This window comes from Centroberyx affinis, unplaced genomic scaffold (genome assembly GCF_046629955.1).
Source record: "Centroberyx affinis isolate AG114_WGS23_722 - 3 ecotype Tasmania unplaced genomic scaffold, CSIRO-AGI_Caff_v1 ptg004499l_1, whole genome shotgun sequence".
Lineage (NCBI taxonomy): Eukaryota > Metazoa > Chordata > Actinopteri > Beryciformes > Berycidae > Centroberyx > Centroberyx affinis.
The window spans coordinates 17,042-37,500 of record NW_027282148.1 but is presented as its reverse complement, the minus strand read 5'-3'; the positions used below and the strand labels follow the sequence as shown (position 1 = coordinate 37,500).

The following is a 20,459-nucleotide window of genomic DNA, read 5'->3' as shown; positions in this document are numbered from 1 at the left end:
AGTGACCCAGATAATATGGTTGAACCCAGCTCTCCAGCGGGGGTCATTGTGGTATGTGAAGTGTGTTTAGAGACATAACTTAGTTGATACCACATGATATAGCCTCTTGAAATACACCCCTTTGCTGTTTGAGTTCACTGTTTGAGCCAGGCTAAGGGCAAGTGCTGAACGCAATGTGCAAGCCAGTGACCTTCAGTTACACATGGAAGGTTGAATTTCACCGTTTGGTCCAGTGGTTTCCATCTTTGTCAGAACTAGGGGAGATTATGGGAGAGATGAAGGGCAATGCATTCCCCTTACTGAATGATCGAGGAAAGGGCATGGGGAAAAGGTCACTGTCCCTGCCCACAATTTTGTTGAAGACATAAAATAGAGAGACTTAGAAGCAGATTCCTTTCGTACTTGCACATGTTTTTTTATGAACATTGTAATTGTTTTTATTTATTTTATTGCATGTTTTGTCTGTCTGTTTTAATGTTGTTGCAACTTTTATCTCTTTTTATGCTGCTATCTTGGCCAGGCTTCCCTTGAAAAAGAGGTCTCTGTATCTCAACGGGACCGACCTGGTTAAATAAAGGTTAAATAAATAAATAATAAAAGATAAAAAAGCTTGTTTACCTGCCCACCCTCCACGACTGTTTACTATAGATTTTAGTGAGAGAAACATTCAGTTAGCTGCTCCCCTTATTAAATTTGGACAAATAGTCAGCATTAGGCCTGAGGGAAGATTAAAGTTCGATCTTTGCCACTGAAGTAACACCAGGTGCTCAATAAACCCAGCAAGCAGTCTCACCGAGGAGGAAGTACAAAGGTGAATATTGTTGTGGGGATTTTTGTGTTCTGCAGCCTTGTCTAGCAAACAAGGTACAAACATGGGACACTAATCTGACGCTTTTGACATGAATCCTCTTTTTGCAGTCTAATCTGACATGATATGACTAGCATAGGGGTAGTATGTCATGTTGGTACATTGTGTTTGCCTATGTAAGACAGTTTGTGTATGTATGCATGTATGAGTGAGCGAGAAAGATGCAAAGAGAGGGAGATAAGATAGAAAGACATGAATGCGTACATACGGTCACACACAACTACCCCCTAATCACACACAGTCACACACATTGGTCCCAGCCAGCCCTAAGCCACCCATAACTCACGTGGTGAAGGCGGGGTTGTACTTGGCTCCCAGGTAGTAGGAGTACAGGTTGAACATGCCGATCATGAAGGCCACGAACACCATGATGAAGATGACCATGAACTTGAAGATGTCCTTGACCGTGCGCCCCAGGGAGATCTGCAGTGGGCCGAAGCTCTCGTTGGCCGGCAGGATGTAGGCGATGCGCGAGAAGCTCAGCACCACGGCGATGGCGTACAGGCCTTCGGAGATGATCTGGGGGTCCGACGGGCGCCACTTGTTCCTGGCTGGAGGAGGGGGAAGAGGGAGATGGAGAGGAGAGCAGGGGTTGAGTAACTAGCTTATGGTTTATCTGGTTTATGTATCTACGGAATTGATCCAGAGATTGTTGTCAAAGTTGTGTACATTATTTGACTCATTGCGATAGAAATTGGCCCATAAAAAAGTCCAAAGTCCAGATTTTACCCAGCAAAGATTTTGATGTTGAACAGATGTTGATACAATGACCTGCACCAGGTAAATATAGCACCAAAATGAAAGTTGAGACGACATCTGTACTCGTCCATAGCTGCTACCTGCATTGTTTTGTGATATTTGAACCTATAGTATATATCTTTCTGATATCACATCACAGTAGTTTCCAGTTTTTACCATGTCATAATACCATCTTGTGACAGTTTTGCTCTTGCTGGGTTGATGTTGAACGTGGCCACCTCTTGCACCTCACCGTTCCTCAAATGCTTGCTGGAAATTAAAAGCTCCAACTTTAGATTACAATAGGATCTGAGAAGAGATTATTTTTCCTTCATTAAGTCCTACCCTTCAGGGATCTACGGTATGTGCATGTACTCATTATTAAAATATCAAGATATAATGAAACAAGTGTGCTGATGGAAAAGAAGGTAAGAAGATGAATTAACCAAATATGGACAGGAAGAACTTGGACTGAAAGTGGAAAAGTAGAGGAGGAGGGAAGGCGAGGAGTATGAGACTGGTAGGGAGCAAAGAGAGAGGATTAAAGGATGGTGTGCACAAGGAGAAGTAAGGACAGAGACAGAAGGAGAGGGAGGGAGAGCAAGAGAGGGACAGTCAGACGTGTAGGTGGAGAGGATGTCAAGAAAGAAAGAAAGAAAGAAAGAAAGAAATAAAAGGACAACATTCTCTCTCTCCCTTTCTCTCTGTTTCTTCTTTGTTTTGTTTGTGTGACTATCTAGGGCAACCAGTAACACCCACACACTATACACAGTGTACAAAACAGATAAAAAAAGATGTGTGTAATTGTGTGTGGGAAAGAACAGAGCTCAATGCTGACATTGGCATCTATTTGCATTACATAAAGATTATTCACAGAAATGTATCAGCGGTTAAATACAGAGTACAGAGTATGGACATGATAGCTGACACTGCAGTCATACGTCCTAATGTACTTCCAGAGTCAGACCACCAGGTGACAGCACTGGTGAAGGTTCCAGGAAGGCCACCAGGAAGGGTACAGTGAGGTACAGTAGCCTGCAGCAGCAACTTTTAATGGAGTGTAATGGGGAAATGGTTCCTCTAGTTGTACATTTTAATTACTCTTAGGTCAGAGTAGAGGGGGAGTAAGAGAAAGGTGTTCTGTGTATGTTCTGTGTTAATGACCTCTTTCTTAATTGTATTATATTTTGGCAGTATTTTACTCAGAAAGGGAGGCAAAGTAGGGAAGGTGAAAAAGGAGATGAAAAAACAAAAACACTTTTATCATTCTGAGCTTAAACTTTGTGTGGATTTGCACGTTAAGAGATCTATGTTCACTTGTGTACATGCATGTGTGTGTGTTTGTGTGCTTATATGTAAATGTCCATTTTGCAAAGCTGTATTGTCAATTAATAACTATAATTATAACACAATAGTGATTCAACCTATAGCCAGTTTACAAAAGCTTTTACATTTACTGTTCTATCAGGTCTTTGGCTCGCCCAGAAATATCCCTCAAAATTCCGATATTCTCGCTGGTGTCACTATGGTATATGGAACAGGCCTCAAGGCTTCATTTTATTACTCAGTGATCTTTGATCAGGCCAATACAGTATCTTTTCATTAAGTGTACAGGAGTGGGAGGGGATTTGTGGAAACTCTAAGAAAATGTCAAGGGATATTAGAATTAGGCTTATCCAATTCAAAGTTCTCAACCGATTTTACTGGACACCTTCTCGTCTTCACAGACTAGGTCTTAAGGACTCGGCGGAGTGCTGGAGGTGTCAGGCCCCAGACTCAGAGGGCACTTTATTTCATGCCCTATGGGAGTGTCCAGTGATCCAAGACTTTTGAAGGCGGGTCCACGAACATATTACAGAAATTTCTGGGGACAATTTTGGTTTCGAACCAAGGCTGTATGTACTGGGTGATCCTCTACAAGTTGCCAATTGTAGTGTGTCCGATTGGATTTTGACTTGTATCATGGTGGGTAGACAGGTTTTAATGAGGGGGTGGAAGACACCAGGGAGCCCGTCCTTTCAGGACTGGTCTACTGAAATCGGCAAAGTAGCCTCTTATGAGCAAATGTCTTATAGAAGCACTGATAGGCAGGACAAATATATCGAAAAATGGGGAAAATATATTGTATATCTAAGTTCAGGTAAAGGGGATTGACCCTTGTTTGGAGTGGTAGCACAATAGGCCTATATGTTACTTGGAATGTGTCACTTGGAAAACCTGGCTTACTACTATTAATAGAGGACCCATTTTGGCTTTATTTTTTAATTAGTTTTATTTATTTATTCTTTTAAATAAATTTAAGATAAATTTAAGTTAAGTAGTTAATAACATTTTCTTTTCTTGGTCTTTTGTAAAAAGTTTTTTGATGTTTGTTATTCATGTTTTTGTCTGTACTGTGTTAAAAATGTGAAAACTTTAATAAAGTATAAATCATTAAAAAAAAAACATTTACTGTTCTAAACACCTCTGGTAGGTTTTTTTCCAGGTAAAATCCTCTGGCTCAAAGGAAGTGATGCATTTTATGTTTCCAGCAGCAGCAACAGCAGTTTGTTTGGAATGAACAGAAGAAGAACTGGGTGGTTAGCATGAGCAGTGATAGCCTCCATGGCTGAACAGACAGAGAGAAGAGCGCCACCTACAGAAACTCAAACTGCATCAACAGAAAATCCAAGGAAAAAGACGTCACAGTACTGGACACACTGTTTGATCGACAGGTGATCTGTGTGTGTAGAAACACTTTAATTCATTACATTTCATTGAAAGTAATATTACCAATATCACAAACATTATTTACATATTCAGAAGTCACTGCTCACCAAAAGTGAAGTAGGCCACCTCGTCAGGCAGCGAGGCGTTGCTGAGGTCATCGTCTGGGACGTGCATGTCCACATACTGCTGGGCTTTGGTGGCCTTGAGGAAGGCCATGAAGCGTGCTGTGAAGGACGCCACGAAGATGGACAGCATGCCGAAGTCCAGAACGTTCCACAGGTGCATGACGTACTCCCTTGGCCCGTCGCTCCAGATCTCCTTGCACTCCGACCAGATCATACCTGAGGAAGGGGGACACACACACACACACACGGATGCGTATTGACAATAATATGGGCGCTCACACATACACAGACAAATGTATGCGTACACACAAATACAGACAAACACAGACATGAACATGTCAATACCGAGACACACACACACACACACACACACACATATGTTGAGAAACATGACTCAAACACCCTCATAAATTACACTTATAGCCCTGGTGCATGCCCACACACACACGCACATACACACACACACACACACACACGCATTGTGAAAAATTCCTCCCACACAACCACTCTGTCATTTTCAATCTGGAGCCAAAACAAGGAGAAAATTGCTTATTGAAAAGGCGCCCTGATCAGTATCATCTCTATAACAATTACTGGGCCTTCAAAGCGTGCCACTGAAATAACAATGATCCTGCTCTGCTGAAGCCACTGCTCAGTAAACACACACAGAAACACACACACACACACACCTGCTGGCAAAAATTGCCGTGGATGGGAAAAGAATGGTGCCATTACTGGTAAACAAACAAAAACAGAGCCATATGCGCACACACATACACAAACACAAACATAATAACATTATGTGTGTGTCTAGATGAGAGGGAGAACGTGAGCAGATGGGAAGCAGCTGATGTCTGACAGAGATTGCCACGGGCTATTTATGTGTATACTTTCGTTGTTCTGTCACCCCCCTTCTCTCTATCCATGCCTACCTTCTTGTACGCCATATTTCACTCTATCCCTTCTTTTACTTTCCTGTCAACCATTCCCCCCTTTCCTCCCTCGTTTCCTCTCCAACCTTCTTCGCAGCCCCACAGCTCACATTAACCTCCAAATTCCCCGCTAGGTTATCTTTAGGACTCAGCAAGGCTTCTGTTTCAACTAGCTCAGCCTGCGCTGCACCCAACCTGGAAACTTCTATTTGATCTTTGGTAGATAAAAAAGAATGAGTTATTGTATTGCCATAACCTTGCCTTTCCTCCACCTTATGGTATTAATCTTTTACTCTGCCTCAAATCAAAGGTGGGCGATAAATTGCACCCACTCTCCCGTGGCGCTTAATTTATGAGGAAGGTCTTGTGTTTTAAAAAGGAACTCTACAGAATAATCTGGATTAGCCTCAAACACTTTTATAAAAACACTGGCAAAAACTGATCTCGCCTTTATCTTGATACTGTCAAATCCATATTGATGAAAAGCAAAAATAGATAAGCATTTTTGCCTCAACTCCCTTATTGAGAGTATGTCATATCAAGGTTATTTTTTTTATCATACACTTGGAGGCGTTTATCTGCCTTGACACCACTCATCTACACTGCCTTTTGCTGCCTTTTGTATTTATGCCCCAAGTAGATGGAACGCCCTGCCTGAGGACCTGAGAGAGGCCCCCACACTGAACACCTTTAAAACCAGGTTAAAAACCTTTCTTTTCACAACAATCTATGGCTAAGTTCTTAATGTGTATGTGTGTGTGTGTGTGTGTGTGTGTGTGTGTGTGTGTGTGTGTGTGAGAGTCTGTGTGTGTGTGTTTTGTATATTTTGACATTGGCATATTCTGCACTGATTCTTGTGTAACTGCACTAACACTTGTTGATGCATATTGCATATGCATACTGTATTGTCTTTTTATGTAAAGCACATTGTGTTGCCCTGTGTATGAAATGTGCTGTATAAATAAATTTGACTTGACTTGACTTGACTACACTGAGACCATCTACTTTCCATTTGCATTTTAATTGGCTGTAACTGCATACATGTTTATCAATGTTTTAATGTTTTTTAGGCTTCAAGTTTTTGATCCTGCCATTGTAAAAACAACATGCTCTTATGCCTCCTAAAGCTTCCAAATTCTTAGCTTAGCCTGCATAATAGCCTACAAAATCAGCTTGAATCAAACATTCTTACACAGATGTGGATCCCCGGGGATGAATTTAAAAACTCATTTCAAAGCACTGGCACAGTGTTGAGAGGGCAACTCACCTAGCACCCACTTCATGATCAGCATCTCCGTCCAGGAGAACTGAGTGGTCTTGACCCTGAACACCTGGCGCGGGTGGTCTGTGATGGTCTCGTTGGGCAGGTTCTTGACGCCCTCGAAGCGGTCGGAGGCGTTGATGACCAGCAGACCCAGGAAGATGGTGAAGGAGACGGCATGAGCCACGAATTTCATGAAGGGGCTTCGCAGGATCTGACCGAGCTGGGAGTGGAAGGTGGGGGGGAAAGGATGAGATTTATATTCCAGTACATCTGTGGTTTAGAAAAGCTGGGTACGTACCTAAAGGTGGGTTGTAGGTGAGTTAAAAAGAGGCTCCACACTCTAGCACAAAAACAGGAGACATGTTAGTCACATTTGGGTATATTGGTGTTCACTTGAGTTTGCCAGATTTTGGATCTCTGGATTCAGAATCAGTTTCAATTTTATGTTCTTTGTGCAGTGAAAAAGTAACAAACAAGTGTAAAATTGCAGACAATTAAAATACATCTATTCTTATTTACTGAGATGACTCGTGTCATAACTGTTGTTTTGCAGGTTCCGCAGAGATCAAAATATGAAAAACACTGCATTAAATCACACAGCGATCTTAGCAGGCAGACAGCACTGTTGTAATTCATGGATACGGTTAGTCATTGATCACTTTTATCGCAACATAATGCCAGTGCAACCAGATGACTGCCAGACAATCAGCAGAGTTTATGGAAATGCACCATATGGGGAGAACGTTATACAGAAGGGGCGATGCACAAGGTGGTGTGTGTACATGGAGCTTTACACACCCACTTATGAATGCACACGCACAAGAACATGCAGACACACACACACATGAAACACACAGAAATGCACACAGAAATGCACACACACACACACTTTTAAACCCATACAGACATTTGAGATCCCAACATTTGCCACTCTCTAAACCCGCTGTGTTCGATATTAACAACCCACAGGGTGTCTCTGCTCTCCGCATGCACGATAACACACCGGATCCAATAGCTGTTCCCATGCCACACACACCACTAGAACATGGGGGAAGGGGGTGCCAGGTAAATCTTAACCTTGCAAAACCTCTAAACCTCCTCCTGCCACTGGAAGGCATTTGTGTCCTTCATTTATCTCAGCGGCACTGCAGATAACGCTGATCAATTTCACCCTCCAAACCTCAGCTAATAAGATGGTCATCCCAGATCACGCCTGCTGCTCTGTGAGGATTACAAACACACATGGTCCCCGTGGGTCTCCCTTTTTATCAGTGTGATGCTGACAAGAGCTGATCTTCTCTCTCCTCCGTTCACCGTCCCCACGGAAACGCCGGCCGCTGGCAGCAGGCGCATGCAGAGTAAATAAAATAGGTTGGGTGTGAAATGGAAATCCCACAGGGCCAGAATGGAGCTGTGTCCTCTATTATTCTCTTACATCTATTTACCTGGGAGAATCGAGCCTGACACGCACAAGGATCTATGGGGCGGGCGGGCGGGCATCCACTCAGAAATCTCGGCACACACGCGGTAAAAGGAAGGGATACATGCTGACTCGGACACATGCTCGCCCCTGCACTCATCGATTTCTGTCTGTCTGTATTGTAAATTAGCCTCAGGCAGTTCCCATAAGCTATCATCACCTAATCACATATATCTAGACAGCTTCCATGTGTTTAGAGTGTGTGTGTGTGTGTGTGTGTGTGTGTGTGTGTGTGTGTGTGTGTGTGTGTGTGGTGTGCATGGATGCGTGTTTGAATGATTGTGAACACTATCTTATGTGTGTGTGTGTTCCTGTCTCACCACTGTATGTGTGTATGTGTATAGTATGTGCGTGTTGTGTGCATTTTTGTTTGTGTTCCTGCACTCTTTCTCTCTCTCTCTCTCGGTCTCTCTCTCTCTCTCTCTCTCACTCTCTCTCTCGTCAATACAGTTTATTTAATCAGTCAGCCATCGAACTCGCCATATCCCTTATTTAACCATATTGATCAGCAGCACCACAGAGATGTTAATCAAACTGATTCCATTACTCCTTGCCTGCTCACTAAGGAAAATATGTGGATGCTATAATCTCAGTGTTTTCTGTGGTGGGGGTAGGGGATGGCAGGAGTATTCACCGGTGTTCAATAGGTCAGGGAGATAATATCGTGCATGATGCATATGTTGGGATCCTGCTCTGTGTATCTATGTATTGATTAGACCATGTGGTGGTGTTCTTTTTTCCTTGTGGCGACCGGTGTTTGAACCTCCCAAGGGACAGGGGAAAACAGGGAGAAGATCTGAGGAGGGAAAGAAAGATGCAGAGGAGAAGCAAACGTATATTTTGTGGAGTAGCTTCATATCTCCATCTCTCATTCACACACACACACACACACACTGTATGCCTTTCCCTTTATCCATGTAGAAAGCCAAATGCAAACTGAAAGCAGCCCGGTTTTAAATGAACAGTAAGGGTTTGTTCAAACTCTTTTTCTTTCTCTCAGGTCAAGTCAAGTTTAATCATGAAGCACTTTTAACCAACAGGGTTATCACAAAGTGCTAACCTACAGTAGAAATGAGGCCAGAGCTTGTGAGTGAAATAATGACTGCAGGGAAGTAAACAAAGAAAGGAATGGCTATACAGTGGAAGTATAGGTGCTGCATGTAACATTTTAAAATATCAGCATATCATTGTCAAATTAATTGCGATACGTTGGTATAGTTACCATAAATCAGTGAGACCATGGTTGAGACTATTGGCAGCCTCTACTGCATTTCATGCCAGTAGTATTGTTAATGCCCTGGTTCCCAAAATGAAGGCCACATTTCTCATTAACCTCACTCCTTTCACAAAGAGGATGCAGCTACTTGTCCTTGTTATTTGTTTCAAAGAGAACCACTGACAGCCCATGATAACAGTGAATGCATTCTGGTAAGCTATAGCAATGCAAATTCACTGAGCTAACACTAAGTTAACGTGTAGTGAAACCAGCATGACAGGGATTAGATATAAAATGCAGTGTAAATGTCAGTAGAAGCTGCTAATTTTCTTGGCAAGGGTCTCCTTTGTTTAAGCTAATTATACTAATCAACTACCATAAAAAATATTAACTCAAAATGAATGTGGTAATACTTTATTGATGTTAAATTGCACCATGTAGCGCCCTTAAGCTAGGCTGTAGGCTGTGCTGAATAAACGTGTCTGGACTTAAGTATTGAAGCAGGGAGATTGTTCCAGAAGGAGGGGGCCCAATGAGAGAAGCCTCTTCCCAGGCTATTTTCTTTCCTTCTCTGTTTTCTTTTCTCTTTGTGTATGTTTCATCTTTGTTTCTGTCACTCTGGGAAGGCTCAAAGGATTCTCATGTACCTACCAAAGCTGGTGTCATCACTCTCTGAATGTCTGTATTTTTCCATCCTTCATCCTTTTTAATCAATAACAAGCATTCAATATCAAAATACAAATCTATTTTTCATCACTTGCGGCCAATGCATATCTCATATTTTTGTCCTAAAGCAGATTTCTCAACCAATTATGTCCATGCTTCTCTGTGATGAATTACTCCTTATTTTCGAGCCACAGAAAATATCAATATCTTTGTCATCTCTCCCAGCTGATATGAAATGCAATATGGTTTGGGGTTCTAATATTGGTGTGTAGTGAATTGAGAATATTATGAGCTGTAATAGGGGTGACTAATTCTCTTCTCTTATTATACACAACAAAGCGGTGTGATTAGCACCAGGCGTAGCAGGGCGCAGCACACACAATCAACCACAAGACATCAAAAGCTCTCTCACTGTAACCTGCCTCTGCCTTTATATGCCTGGCAAGCAGTCGCTTTCTACCCTTTGTTATCCATTTCATTACAGAATCCATTTTTATATGCCTTTTGTCCCTTTTGAGCTGCCATAACATTGATATTAAACATCTGTTCTGTCTCTGTTAGTTCTATTTAATTCATTTTAATTATTTCTTCCTCTGTACTTTGCAATAAACATTCGCTCCAATTTCTTCTCTTATATTGAACTCTACTTTACAAATCATTCCTGACTGTCATGTTCTTTGCTGCTGTTGTGTAATAATAATACCACTACTACTACTAGTAGTAGTAGTACTACTACTTCTACTATTAATAATCTCTATTGTCATTTTTAATAACAATTTTAATTTATATAGCACTTTTCAAAACAAAGTTACAAAGTGCTTTACATATTTCTTTCTTTTGCTCCCTCTCCCTCCCTCCCTCCCTCTCTCGCTCGCTTTCTCTCTCTCTCTCTCTCTAACCCCTCTCTCTGTGTCAGAACATGGCAGACTATGTCACAGTCTGCCACGCTGTTGGTTCATAATCATATGTAATCATACACGGAAAGACACACACACACACACACACACACACACACATGCACATGCACATGCACGCACACACACAGGTGTTAGGGTGACAGTGAGATTAGAGGCTCTTAGTGTTTTATGATTGAATCCAAATCCCCCCCTGGTGGAGACGCCCTCCCAGCACTGCTGCCCCCCATCCACTTACACACACTTCACATCCACCTCTCTCTCTCTCTCTCTCTCTCTCTCTCGCTCTGTCTGTTTCTCCAAAATCACCAGCTCATCACTCACACACCTAACCTCAACTACTCAAAGGTGCTCAACACTGTGCCTAAATCCGTCCTAACACACACACACACACACACACACACACACACACACACACACACCACTTGATGATGAGATTGACTTCATTATGGATTATCCAGGTTGATGAGCAGATTTGCATATTCACAGACTCGCATCCTGTGTGTGTGTGTGTGTGTGTGTGTGTGTGTGTGTGTGTGTGTGTGTGTAACCTGTTGTAGTGTGTCAATTTATAGATTATAATTTGTTTGATGGATACTGGAAAATATGTGATATAATACAAATGTAATTAAATGCAAGTGCCCGTGCATGTCTACCTGTCACAGGGTCCCATAATCAAATATTGATTATCCCCATAGCTCATAACTTAAAGCTGCAGGCAAGAATTCACAAAGTGGAGCTGCAATAGAGGAGAGTGTACCATCCTTACTAAGTGAGATGTTGTAGATTTGCCCTATTTTCCCAAATTAAATTCTGGTGTTGGGTATGGACACTTCTCCATCCACAAGGAGTGATGAATCCAGACTTAAACTGGATACAGACAACTTTTCAACTTTCCCCCCGTTGTCCCCCCCTAGCATTTCCAAGTGGTTTTGTTGTTTGTGCCGCTGTCACAAAGACAACCGGATCACTTTCTGTGAGAGCCTAGCTCTGTGCAATAGAACAAACCATCTGTCTGCTTATCAACTCTTTGATCATAACACAATATAGTAACTTTCACCACTGCTCAGTTTAGAAAGGCCACTGCAAGAAAACGTGTTCTTTGTTTAGATTATCAAACATCTATGTTTGTTCCAGAAACATAGATGTGTGTTTCTACAAACATAGATGTTTGTTTCTAGCTGGTCCTGGCTTCCTTGTAGCTCCTGGTTCGTTTTCTGGCTGCTAGCGGTAGCGTTAGCAACATGGCTAACGCTACCGCTACCAATAGCTACCGGGGAAAACTATCCTATTCCTCTTTTGGTTGCGCAATGGATGACGCACTTCCTTTGTGCCGTAAATGGAGCCTTCATTCTCCCGGGAGATCGTACCCGGTAGCAGACAGAATTGCATAGTGAAAGCGAGGCTTATAGGGAACCAATCTAAATGCCAATGGTGTCATTATTCTATAGCCATTACACTGTGCAATCAACATTTACTTCATAATAAGTTAAAGCAAAAATGTTGTCTATAGGGTCTTTAAGAGTGAAATACAAACTGTCTCCTGAACAGCAGTGAGCAGCGCTTCGTCCAGAGACAGCTGGACTCACCAACGTTAGATCTTTGGACTCTCTTGTCCTTTCGGTATAAAGCATCACAGACTGGCCAGGTTGATAAACATGAGCCTGCTGTGTGTAGTTTAGCACCGTCAATTATATGATTTCTGGGGAAACCAAAGTTTAAATGTTTTAAACAGTTACCTGTCACTGTCATTTGGAACTGCCAACCTGTGAGGTTGTGTAGTGAAGCTTTAATTACTTACATTACCATATTTTGTTGGCTTCTCTATATTTTTTTATATACAAATTTGTTTGTGTGTCTATGAGTATGTGTGCATGTTTGTATGTAGCAAGTATATAGTACAAAGTACTGATGCACATTTGAAAGCTTGACCTTGTGCTTGGTAAATGGCAGGACAAAAAAGGGAAAATCCAAACCAAATAACACATCTACATACTGAATTAATGCTCTCTTAGAGGTTCAGTGGGCACCGTTTCAACCAAATCTTCAGGGACTGCCTGACAAAGATCACTTGTGTTTGAAATGTTGAATAAATCACAACAATAAGCGCTGACGCTGAGTGCAGATGTATTTTTCCTTTTCATTGTGTGTGTTTGGGAGTTTGTGTGTGTGTGTGTGTGTGTGTGTGGTGTGTGTGTGTGCATACCTTGCTGCAGGGCATGATCCAGTAGGCGATGGCCAGAAAGGGCAGGCCCACGGTGACCCCCAGCACCGTCCAGCATTTGACCCCAATGGACTGCTGCCTCAGGCCCGACAGGTTCTCATACCAGATCGTCAGCAGCTGCTGCTGGCAGTTAGGATGGGCAACAAACTGGAGAGAGATGGAGGTGGGGTTATTAATCTGCTTTTTTATGATTATATTATAACAACAATCAGCGGATCAGTGATGTAGTACCGAATAAAAAGGTGGGTGAACTCCAGTTGGTGATCCTCATTTAGCAAACATCCACCAATATGAATAAAAACCAATTATATTTTCAGAAAGGCAGTATTATACTATCTCATATAAACCGCGTTGGTTTGCTACTATTTACTATGATGTATACAATACATTTACCTCATAAAGATTTATGCCAGCCTAAAAAGGCAAATAAACCCAATTCTGCAAATAAAAAAGGTGAGTATCCAGAGTTTAGGTGGGATTATCCTCCACTGCATCCACATTAGACTGGGTCACAAACCTTGCACACCTCTAGTATCGACAACGTTTTGTATCAGAACTCAATGTCTGACCTGACAAAGAGCCTTGGAGCCGCATTTATTGAACGTTGTACGCGCAATTCAATTGACAGCTTTGTCAATTCTGGACAAAAAAAAAAAGTGAGCCCTCATGTAGGAATTCAAATTTTCCTCTAGGTGTTTCAAGAAGACATTGTTAAAATTAGATTTTTGTTATTGCACTTTCAAAAATCTGTAAAAAAAAGTTTTACAGGCAGTTTCAGACCAACTCCAGTCACTACATCACAACTGGACTTGGTTCCCTCACTAAACAATTGCTAAAATCCTTCCAATCAGGCCAGTTTGCAGCATTTGAACTAGAAAGCTTCCTATCAGCAGGTTTACCTCATTTGAGAGGAGCTGGTGTTGTCGGCCAATCAGGTTTCGACTAAAGGTGCTGTCACCCATGAGCAAAATGCACATTTGCCTCCAATTCACTTCCATTGTACACGAGTGAAATAAAACAGTCGCTTCCGTTGGTGAAGCGAAGGCAAAATCGTAGTCTCAACCGATAACAAAGAAGCGGGTGTGCTTGACTCCACTTGGCTAGAGTTCTCCAACATTAAACTAGCATTAGCTACTCGTCTACAACCCTTCTCCTCTTTTCTCCTCTTCACCAACAAAAATGCCAAAATCCTTTTCCGATCTTGCAGAAACATTTTCCAGTGGCAAAACTAATTGCTATCATTATTATCAAAGGTATGTGTGCTACATTACTTTCATTTCCTTTTTGAACTTACTCAATGAAAGGAGTGCAAAATTAAATCTAGGTAAAGTCCAAGGACATATTCATAAAGAAAGCCCCTGGTGCTCTACAGTATGTTAATATTCCAGGTATGCTTAAGTAGCTGAGTGTGCAGGCTGCTTTTCTATTCAGCAGAATCATAGAGGACATCATTTGTGTATTCATCAATATCAAAATGTATTATTCACAACACGTTTGTATTCACGGGTAGCACTCATTTGCAAAGAAAAAATGCTAACAAGCTGGTATGGAGGGCATTTTTAATATATACAACATAAAGCATTTTGGCAGCAAATAAGTGAGCACCGAGTCTTCAAATCCATTATTCCAGCATGTTTGCTTTATTAGATAAGGTTTGGCCTGGCATTTCAGCATCTTTTGATTTCATTCTCCAAGGAAAGCATTGATAAATAAAGGCCAAAATCGGTGAGCCTGCTCAGGAGATGAGGGACACAGGGAAGGAAGGGGAGGATGGATTTTTTTTTCCTTCAGCCGGAGGCAGGGTGTGGACAGCAGGACAATCAATGCTCAATAGGCGTTCAGCTAGTGGAACAATCAAACTCTATGTGTTTGCGTGTGTTTGTGTGTGTGTTTTTTTCACATCCATGATCTGAGCAACCAGATTCCCCCGCTCCAACCCGCTCTCTCTCTCTCTCTTTGTTTTCTCCCTCCGTCATCCCTGTCCGCCCCCTCACCAATCAGCCCAGGTCATCAGCTGACATTCAGGGAGCATTTATCTGAACTGACGACCGACCCCCGCACCGCCATCCCCACCCGCCCACCTAAACACACACACACACACACACACACACAAACAAGTATATACGCGCACACATACAAGTCTGCAAACTTTCAGACAGACACACACAACCACACACACTCACAAAATTATAATTACGTCCTGTCCTACTGGTTTCCACTGATTACTCCATCAACCACTGACCCAAGACATGATCCCTGCTGCCACAACCTCTGCATATACCACAGTGTATATGTGTGCGTACACGTATGTGTGTGTGGGTGCGTGTGTGCATCCACACTGCCCGCACATGCACCACCTGGTTTCCATGGCAACCTACCCCTCCCTGCCTCCTTGCCTCCTGTGTAATTAGCTCCCTCAGTGATGGTCACGCTCCCTTGTACACAAAAAAAACAGCCAAACAGACTGTTTACTATCCAGCATTGAGACACAGCACACATACACATACACTTGGGTTACATAAAACCCAACTAAAAGGTCAGATGCGTGTGTGTGTGTGTGTGTGTGTGTGTGTGTGTGTGTGTGAAAGTGTGTGTGTGTTTGTATTTGTGAGAGAGTGTGAGTAGTACATGGAGTTGGGGAATAAAGAGTGGGGTTTGGTTTGACATTTAATAAGAACACCTCTGCTCGGTAGGGATTAGCTCTCTGACACAGAGGCCAGTGTGCTATTTACAAAGTGCAGAGTCTGCCGGGCCCCACACACACACACACACACACACACACACACACACACACACAAACACATATAACCGCATTCACACATACACACACATGCACATAATGACATGTAGACACACACACTTGTACACACATGCTCAGACTACAGTAAAAACACTGCAGTAACACTGTGCCTCTGATCTTCTTCCATGTTAATCCTCCTCAAGCTATGATGTTGTAGCACACACAGTACATTATTTATTTTTTTATTTTGTATTGAAGCATTTCAAAACAACATTTCAAAAGTTTTGCTGTTGCAGTTAATCATATTTTGAGCATCTGTGGATTATAATGAATCCAAATAACTAGAATCGTTTGATTATACTAAATCCAAAACAAAACATGCTGTGGGTGGGAATGTTGTAGTGTGATGTGATACTTTATTCATCCCCTTACAGGATCTTCAGCAGGGTGGATGCTCTCCAACACAGGGGCTTTAACCCTGATCCTTCAGAACGGGTATCGAGGACGAACACTTTCCAGCAGCTTACCAGTTTTTTGGTATCAGTAATGGAGCATCGTATTAGTTCAGGCACAATCCATCCTCATAACAAGGCGGTTTCAGTTAAACGACCATACTGATTCTTCCTACACTGCTGCACCCAAACTGCTGGAAGTAAAGTTTTACCTCCAGCACCCATCAGCCTCCACCTGCTAAGGTTCTATCCATCTGAGCTTAGGGTGGCTCTTAAAGCAATAACACAGATACAGTGTTGCTGCTCTGGCTCTGCTGTGTACACCCATGCTTGCTGGATAAGCAGGCAGCAGCTAACCAACTCAATGCCAACTTGTAACTATATTACCATTTGTTGCAAAAAAAATGGTTAAATCTGTGTTTCCTGACTGATTTTAAGACACTGAAGTCATGTAAAAGCCTCCAAACAGTAGATTCTGGCAATGGGACCTCAGTTTTTGCACTGGTTTCATGGCATGTGGATGGAGTGAATCGAGTAAGCTGATTCTATCTCCAAATGGCACCTTCAAATTGTTACACAGAAATGTAACGATAACAAAATAATCAAAAAAGCATTGTTTTAAAAGACAGGTAGAAATACGAGAAACTTTCCAACAACCTCTATAGCCCTTTTTATGGATGGACGATTCAGAGGCTATGTTTATTTTTCATTTTACCTTCTTGACTTCGTACTTGATGGCCAGCTTGACGCGGCTGAGGCAGGGTCGGTTGTAGGCGCTGGGGGGGCACTGGTCCACGTCGCCGTTCAGTATGGCCTCCACCTCCTCCGTGTTCCGACAGAGGTCCAACACCCCCACCACAAAGTCCTTACACTGCATGGACAGCTTCCGGTAGTCGTTCTGGGAAGGGAAGATTAAAAAAGTCTAGTGATTTGTATTTCTCACCAGCAGATTCTGTCTCCAGTGTTCTGCTACTGGCTGCCACTCTTTGGATAGCCTCAGGTTTCTATCAGCATAATTATGTTTAATGATAATAATTTGTAGAAATGAGTGTATTACATGAACAGATCCGACCCTGAGTGAAAATCAATGTGTTGAAGTGTGGAAGATCAGCATGAGAATAGTAGGCTGGTGCATGTTTTGAAACCGTAAAAACAGGTTATCAGCTGTTGAATGAATTTGCTGAGATTTTAATTATTATGAATCAACTCAATAGATTTTTTCTTACTCACAGTTCATTTTAGATTGAGCCATGTTATTGTGCTTTTCTTTCAAATAATTCTTTCAAAGTTGCGAGTCTGAATCGGGAACATCTTGGGAGTTGTAACAGGCTGTATTTTGGGGAAACCACACCTCATGCCTGCAGCTGTCTGAGAAGTCTTTAACAGAAAAAACAGGTCTGAGGTCTGAATATCAATATGTGGTTTTTGGTGTTAAATCCCAAATCATTGGTTACCGAGGTGCACTACAGGAAACAATTTCACAGGTTTTCTCTCTCTCTCTCTCTCTCCCTGTCTCACCCCCTCATCCTTCTCTAAATCTGCCGTGACTTAACCGTATTCCTCTCAGGCCTTTCATCCCTCTGCCTCTTTTCCTATTCCTCTCCTAATTCCTCTCCTAATCCATCCGTTTCCACTTCTCTCCCCCTCTTCCTTGTCGCCTCCACCTTTCGCTTCTCGCCCCTTCCCTCTCGCACCACTCTCCCTCCCTCCCTCCCTCCCTCACTCTGTTCCTCGACAGTTTACGAAGCAGGGAGGCAGCCGGCAGATTGGAGTTTCTGGCAGGGCTCAGAGTCCCTCAGTAATGTTGGCTCATTATGTATTCACAGCTGTGTTCACGCTGTGTTCAAAAATACCATTACAGTGCGCTGATAACGCACGCTTTTACTGAAACTTTCACCCAGCCTCTTGTAGTTTTAAGACATCCCCCCGAGGGTCTCCCTGGAAACATCATCATAATTTCACACCATGCTAAATTAGCTTTCCTCTTCTCACTTTCTGTCCCCCCCCCCCCCCCCCCATTCTCCTCAGCTCTCTGTTTTCCATTTACAATAACATGACTTCTACCCCCACCAACCCTGACCCTGACTGTTTTGCATTCCTTCAGTGTAGTTCACTCCTCGGAGGTGGGGGAGCCTCATTCTATTAGGGCTCTGATGGGTCTGTCTTGAATATAAAATGCTGTAATCAGTTTTGTAGTCAGACATACAAACCAGAATATCTCCCTTCTGGCATGCCAATGCATACACAATGATAAATAACAAAGAGCTAAATGTGAGAAATTCCAGAGGAAATTAGGCTCAAGGAATGATAAAGAGAAAAAAAAAAGGGGGCTGGTAGATAGAAGGTGGGACAAAAGAAACATCGCCATCTGCCAATTGAATAATGGATTTCTTGGCATCGACCAATGGCAACGAGCATCTTTGTGCCCTCGGGGGATGGGGAGAGAAAGTCGCCATTTGGTGTATTTGTCTTGGGGGTGGATAAGTGTAAACCATCAATTATAATCTCACGTCTCTTTTCATTTATGGGAAGATGTCTCCAGGGCATGAAATATAGGAGATGCATCATGAAACACAAGACACACACACAAACACATCACACATATATGTGAAAAATCAAATCACAAGGAGGGTTCATGGAAGGTAGGCATATGGCAAGTGCCTTGGGGGCTAAAGGAAAGGAAAGTGAAAGATAGAGTGAGATTGAAAATGGAGAGGGGGGGTGTGGTGTGGAGGAGAGTGAGAATGGTTACAGATGAGCTGAAGAGGGAACATGTGCAGAGACTTAGAAAGATGGAGAAGGGGTGAGGGGTGGAGGTGGTGAGGGAGATGTTAGATGGAGGGATGAGAAGGAGAGAAGGATGGAGAGAGGGATATGTGAGGACTTGTCCATCACTTGGGAAGAGAAGAAGAGACTCTTCAGTACAGACACAGCTGCTGTTAATAAGTTCACTTTACACCTCTGAGCATCTGCATGTGTGTGTGTGTGTGTGTGTGTGTGTATCACAAGTCTTTGAGGCTATGTACAGTATGTACAAAATATCCACTCATAGATGAAGTATGTACTGTTTGATGTATGTGTGTGTGTGTGAACAGGGGGAGGATCGTGTAAAGTGAGGAAAAGGGAGAGAGACCTCAAACCACACCTACCTCTCTCTCTCTCTCTCTGTGTGTGTATTTCCTTCATGCAAAGGTCACACCACTAACACTGTAGATTCAAAACATCACAACATGACATGAGGACAGTGAAATGGGATGAAAAAATAGAAAAATCTCACTCCCACCACCCTCTCTCTTTCTTGTTATCTGTCTTTCCCAAGGGTATTTGATGTGTGTGTGTGTGTGTGTGTGTGTGTGTGTGTCCAGGCTGTAGAGTGAGAGTGATGGGCTGTCGGGAAAGGTAAGCTGCTCTGTGATAAATATTTGGCGATTAGAGAGGTCCTGATATCCGTTCAGCAGCCCCATCATACACACACAACATCTCTGCACTGTCCTAAAGGATGTGACAGGTGTGTGTGTGTGTTTGTGTGTATGCCAGTGTATGAGTAAGCAGATGCTCATGTGTGTGTGTGTGTGGGTGTGTCAATGTGACATGGTACAATGTCCCTTGGCACAATGCCCCCCACATATAACAACCATGTAAACATTGCTTGGGGCGACATTGAACAAATCACCACAGGCAACAAAAATGATGCTCCCAGCACAGTGAAGGCACACACACACACACACACACATCTGCACTGACATTATTGTTCTTCTACTGATCTTTACCACTGACAATGACATCATCAAAAGAAGTTATTTGATTTGTGAATGAGGTAAATGTATTAACGTTTCAAGTATTTTGTGGTCCTGCAGTGCAGAAAAAACACAAGCCCGAGTCATTACTTATTCATGATGTGGATCTGACTGTGGAAGTATGTTTTTAGCACTGAGCAGGTCATGGATTATGTGTGTGATGGATTATGATGACTGTGCTTGGTCTCCACTGTGGAGCTCCAAGAATAACAAGACTGTGAATGTAATCAAAATCTAAATGTAATGTTATCTGCTTTAACTTGGAATCAATAAAGTAATCCTTAACATAATCAGTAACCAGCTTAATCCGTAACGTAATCATTAACCAACACAC

The 20,459-nt window shown here is 42.5% G+C and overlaps 1 protein-coding gene across 2 annotated transcripts in view; it reads right to left on the bottom strand.

Moving 5' to 3' along the window:
* trpc7b (transient receptor potential cation channel, subfamily C, member 7b) overlaps nt 1-20,459 on the bottom strand; it is a 53,558-nt gene that overhangs the window by 17,717 nt on the left and 15,382 nt on the right. For both annotated transcript variants that reach the window (XM_071544225.1, XM_071544227.1), the window contains exons 3-7: nt 17,044-17,226; nt 13,119-13,283; nt 6,640-6,856; nt 4,423-4,656; nt 1,155-1,419 (exon numbers count right to left, since the gene is read on the bottom strand). In XM_071544225.1, coding sequence (XP_071400326.1) covers nt 1,155-1,419; nt 4,423-4,656; nt 6,640-6,856; nt 13,119-13,283; nt 17,044-17,226 — 1,064 coding nt within the window. The remainder of the gene's footprint in view (nt 1-1,154; nt 1,420-4,422; nt 4,657-6,639; nt 6,857-13,118; nt 13,284-17,043; nt 17,227-20,459) is intronic.